Source organism: Limulus polyphemus, unplaced genomic scaffold, assembly GCF_000517525.1.
Source record: "Limulus polyphemus unplaced genomic scaffold, Limulus_polyphemus-2.1.2 Scaffold4772, whole genome shotgun sequence".
Taxonomy (NCBI): domain Eukaryota; kingdom Metazoa; phylum Arthropoda; class Merostomata; order Xiphosura; family Limulidae; genus Limulus; species Limulus polyphemus.
In genome coordinates this window covers 805-6219 of record NW_013670382.1, presented here as the reverse complement: position 1 = coordinate 6219, position 5415 = coordinate 805, and the positions used below count along the sequence as shown (strand labels likewise).

The 5415-nt window shown below is 32.3% G+C and overlaps 1 protein-coding gene across 1 annotated transcript in view; it reads left to right on the top strand.

Moving 5' to 3' along the window:
• Positions 1–4896, top strand: part of LOC106471667 (glutamate receptor ionotropic, kainate 2-like) — a 34009-nt gene extending 29113 nt beyond the window's left edge. Inside the window, exons 8-9 of the mRNA XM_013932284.2 lie at positions 3314–3418; positions 4325–4896. Of these exons, the coding sequence (XP_013787738.2) occupies positions 3314–3418; positions 4325–4468 (249 nt within the window). The 3' untranslated portion in view covers positions 4469–4896. The remainder of the gene's footprint in view (positions 1–3313; positions 3419–4324) is intronic.
• Positions 4897–5415: the final 519 nt, after the last annotated feature.

Sequence of the window (5415 nt, the reverse complement as noted above, 5' to 3'; positions counted from 1 at the left end):
TATTATTTGTTTATTATGACAGCTGAAGCTGAGATGGTCTACAGTGTCAACACAGGTAAAACGATTGTCTATTATTTGTTTATTATGACAGCTGAAGCTGAGATGGTCTACAGTGTCAACACAGGTAAAACGATTGTCTATTATTTGTTTAATATGACAGCTGAAGCTGAGATGGTCTACAGTGTCAACACAGGTAAAACGATTGTCTATTATTTGTTTATTATGACAGCTGAAGCTGAGATGGTCTACAGTGTCAACACAGGTAAAACGATTGTCTATTACATATCTATTATCTCCCTTGTTATTGACGCTATTTCCATTTATATTTTTGTTTAAACATTAAATGTCTAGTTGAAATATTTTTATTTTCCTTTAAACCAAACTTGGCTTAAGTTGCTTTATGTCAAGCACATTTATAAATGTAAAGCTTAAACTCTTTTTGAACTGCCCCTCGGTGGCTCAGCGGTAAGTCTGAGAGGTAAAAAATCTGCATGTGAGTCTCGCAGTGGATAGATAACCCATTATGTAGCTTTGATCTTAACAACAAACAAACAAAATACTTTTTTAAACTGCCCCTCGGTGGCTCAGCTGGTAAGTCTGAGAGGTTAAAAATTTTCTTTTGATTCTCGCAGTGGATAGATAACCCATTATGTAGCTTTGATCTTAACAACAAACAAACAAAATACCTTTTTAAACTGCCCCTCGGTGGCTCAGCGTTGAATTCAAAGTGATTGTAGACTGAGTGACAGCTGTTTATATGTGGTCGACTATCCAGTTGTTGTTTGTTGCTGTTTATTATTAAACACAAAGGTACGCAAAAGGCTATCTATGCTTTACCCACCACGGGTATCGAAACCCGGTTTCTAGCGTTGTAAGTCCGCAGACATGCCGCTGTGCCACTGGGTGGGCCGACTACCCAGATCGACTGTGGATTGCAAAATAGACCTTGTCAACTCAGAATTGACCTTTGTCATGTGTGTCAATGCCCCCTTCTATATAGGTGTTATGTCTAAATATATACTGTTTCAAAAACATTATATTTGCTATAATAATTAATGTCACACATTTAAGTTGAATACAACTTTCACTTTATTTTAAGCCGACTAATACAGTCTGACCATTTGCTGTAGGTCGGGCATGGTATGCAGTAATTGATGTTTTATCATTGATAATTACATTTTAGAAACATACAGTTTAATTAAATACAAAAAATGTATTTAACTGATATATGTCACTACATATTTACAATTTTGTAAAGTGAACCATCTATTTTAAGTATATTGTAAATACATAGATAGCGACAGTGTGTTATAATTGATTTTTATTTTAATAACATTTTCCCGTAAAGATTAAATATATTGCAAATGTCACATGTTTAAGTAGAATAGAACTTACATTTTATTCTGATAGTTTTTTCGGACACAGTATGTAATAATCGTATGCTGAGTAATAAATTAATCATTTAAATGATATATAAAGAACTACGTTTGCTGACTTTTAAATTTCAATAAAATTAATTAAAATATGGTATATGTATGTAGAGTTCATAATTAAATACATTGTGCATAGATATTGTATTATAATTATGGTCTAATTGAATATATTTGCTGGTTTGTAAAAGTGAATATTAATCTTATGTAGAGTATATTATTAATTTTATATAATGATGATAGTAACTGGTGTTTTGTATGCATGATAGTATATGACAAACACCGAGTTGTATAATTCATGTTACCAAAAACTTTAATTACTTGGTTTATAATTTATTGTTCTTGAACTAGCTCACAAGTTATTGCAAAATTAACTTGGTCATTCTATATCCTATGGTTTTTTCTACCAACCCTGTCAGTAGCCTGTGACCACGTGCACTTAATCTGTGATTCATCATGCTTTACTTATATTTCTTCGAACTGGTGGGTTTAATTAAACTCTGCTCTACTTCTACATTGCAACACAATCAGCGCTTACTTTACACCTTTACTAGGCTTGGTTAACTCAGAACTGTCAATGACCTTCCAGGAGTCAGATTCTGTAAACTGTATGTTAAAGGTTGGTGGAATTAGTATATCCAAGGTACTGTAAAGAAAGCTTTACATATCTAGTCTTTGATCACATGTTGTCACAATCCTTTCTTCTTACAATAACTGTCTATATGCATTTTCCATACAGGTTCATTAGTTTTGTGAATGTATAATAGAAAATGGAGAAACAACATGTATAATCAACCAAATCTAAGCCACTTGTTTATGTGCAATTTCCTAATAGTGTCTTAGACAGTCTGAAAGTTCCAGTATTTTAAATAATAGTAATCAGTAAGTCCTTCATTTATTATATTTAGTTGTAGGGCGATTATTGGTTATAATATGTATAATTTGTGAAAGCGAAACAGTAGGTGTCCTACAGAACATTGAAATAAGTTATGTATTTCATACTTTCACAAGATTTGTGTTCATTTGCCAGTAATCAACGGTTATATAGAAAATGGACGGATAAACAATAAGTCATTCATTTATTATTTTTAGTTGTATTAGTACAGATGTTAAAATATGCAAAATAATGGTTTTATCATAATTAAATCTAGATATTGATCATATGTGGAAGTACTGTCACAGTATATTTGTTAAAATATTATACACAGTTGTTAAAATAATAGTAATTAAATATAAATACATATATGAAAGTCTGCCTTTGTAAAACATGAGATAAAGTATCATGTGTAAAATATTATGTCAAGTTATAAATTGGATAGTATAGAAATGTGTCCTTATTTGTTAAAACGTACAGTCATTAAAATAATGGTAATTAATTGACATTTTTATGTAATTACATTCTTAATAGATATGAATGTAGATCAGGGTGGAAATTCATTAAACACTTGATTGAATAAGATATCGTCTTTTCAGAACAGGAACTTTAATTAATAATTTAATGATAAGCATCCTTTTTAGGACAATTGAATTATGAGTGCTTTAATTAACTAATGAGTTAGTGTTAAGAATCCTTTTTCAGGACTTGATTTAATTAAGTAATGATTTAGTGTTAAGCATCCTTTTTAGAATAGTTTAATTGTAAATGATTTAACCTAGAAACGCATCCTAACAATGCCGCCTGTGATGGCGGGCTAGCAATGAGTCCCTAACTTTTGGAACTATGACGTCTTCATCTTTGATGGTTTTCTCCTCCCCTTCCTATCCCCCTGAGGCAGCCAATCAGCGTGAGGCGGCATCCTTTGGGCGGTGAAGTGAGGGGATATCTATTATTAAACGTATTGCTTGATCCATGATAGAAACTACATTTCTTCTCTCATTTCTAGATCAACATCAACGGCCTTACAGGAAACGTCAAATTTGATCAGTATGGGTTTCGTTCTGACTTCAATTTGAAAATTCTTCAGCTAGGCCAAGAAGGGCTAAAAGAGGTATTTTCAACATGCACACACACACACACACACTTATATATACTCATAAGTGTGGATTTGTAGATTGAGATTTTTAATCAAAATGCAAGTTCAGTCTCAAATTATATCAATTTTCTCAGGATATCTGATACCACAGGAAAATAAAGAAGATTCAATAAATTTATTTATTCCCTCATGATACATTCTTATCCTTTTTCAGCAATTTGTTCATATCTGTGTTTATATTAGTCCTAATTTTAATAAGAACTGTCTGTAGGTGTTTATTCAGTAAATAGAGAATAATAATACCTTCATTTTGTTCATTAATAGCTGAAACATTGTATGATATTATGACACAAACCAGAAAATATCTTGATAGTATCAGTTTAAGTACGCATTTAAAAAGCATTCAAAGATTTCATGAGATGAGCGTATATATATATATATATGTATAAGATAAAGTTAAGTACACATGAGTCATAAATACAATAATCTCAGCGTAGCCACATCTTTAAACATTAAGCTTATATTGAGATTTGACTTAGAACAAAAAGACAAGAACGTTATTTCGAAACTACATAGGAAATTACATACTTTAACCCCATCAACTATTTTCTTATTCTTAATTCCTCTTCACTCTGCGACAAATAGTAGACGCGATGTTTATGTTCTCACAGATTAAAGTTCAAACACGTGATCTTGAAAGATATACAAGAATTTTGTTTTTAATTTCAAGAATAACGGAGTTTTTATTGAGAGATATTAAGCTCATTCTAGGGAAAATTTATTGGAAATTATACAATAGAAACATATTTAACATTTCTAATTAATTGTTTTTCTTATCTGGAGCAGGAAATGTAAAGCGAATATTGTATCCGTTGAATTGGCCTTTTATATGATTTTTTAATCAAAACTGGTTTTACTTAGATCGGAGAATGGACTCCTCACGCGGGTATCAACATGACGGGAAACTATTCTAAGGCTTATGAAGAGGCTATCCAGTCACTAAAAAACAAGACTCTTGTTGTGACAACCCTTCTTGTAAGTTTCATATCTTTACGTATTGAGTAGTATAAAGATTAACTCATCCAGTGGTTCTGTAAAATCAAACTACCGAATTACATAATGCTTAAGTGATGGGGTACTCCCGGAACTGATCTACCTCAGTTGAAACCCTTGTTGTAAGTTTCATATCTTTACGTATTGAGTAGTATAAAGATTAACTCCTCCAGTTGTTCTGTAAAATCAAACTACCGAATTACATAATGCTTAAGTGATGGGGTACTCCAGGAACTGATCTACCTCAGTTGAAACCCTTCTTGTAAGTTTCATATCTTTACGTATTGAGTTGTATAAAGATTAACTCCTCCAGTTGTTCTGTAAAATCAAACTACCGAATTACATAATGCTTAAGTGATGGGGTACTCCCGGAACTGATCTACCTCAGTTGAACTTGGTTATAAATAAATGAGAGCAAATTGTAACTTGACTTGCAAAATGAATGTATAAAATCGATATGATTTTATCAGTTCGGCGATTTGTAAAATCCAAATATGTTGATCAGCCCACTTTTACACAACCATCATCCAAATATGTAATTCAGCCCACTTTTACACAACCAGTATTTTTCTTTTTTTTAATTTTCTACGAAAAAAAATTTGTCTGTCCAACAACTTGTCTCACGGTGGGACAGCAGTAAGTTTATGGACTTACAATACTAAAATCCGGGGTTGGAATCCCCGCGGTTGACATAGCAGATAGCCCGATGTGGCTTTGCTCTGAAACAAACAAAGAAACTATCCAAGAACCTCAAGTCCTTGGTGGTTCAGCGGTAAGCTCGAGGGTTTTTAACGCTAAATGTCGGGTCTCCATTTCTGTGGCGGGCCCGCCACAGATAGCCCATTGTTTAGCTTTGTGATATAACAAAACATAACTTTCGAGAAAAATATGTTATTTTTCTGTCGTTTTTCTGCACTTATGTTTTTTAATTGTCGATTATAGAATGTTTTATTGAACAA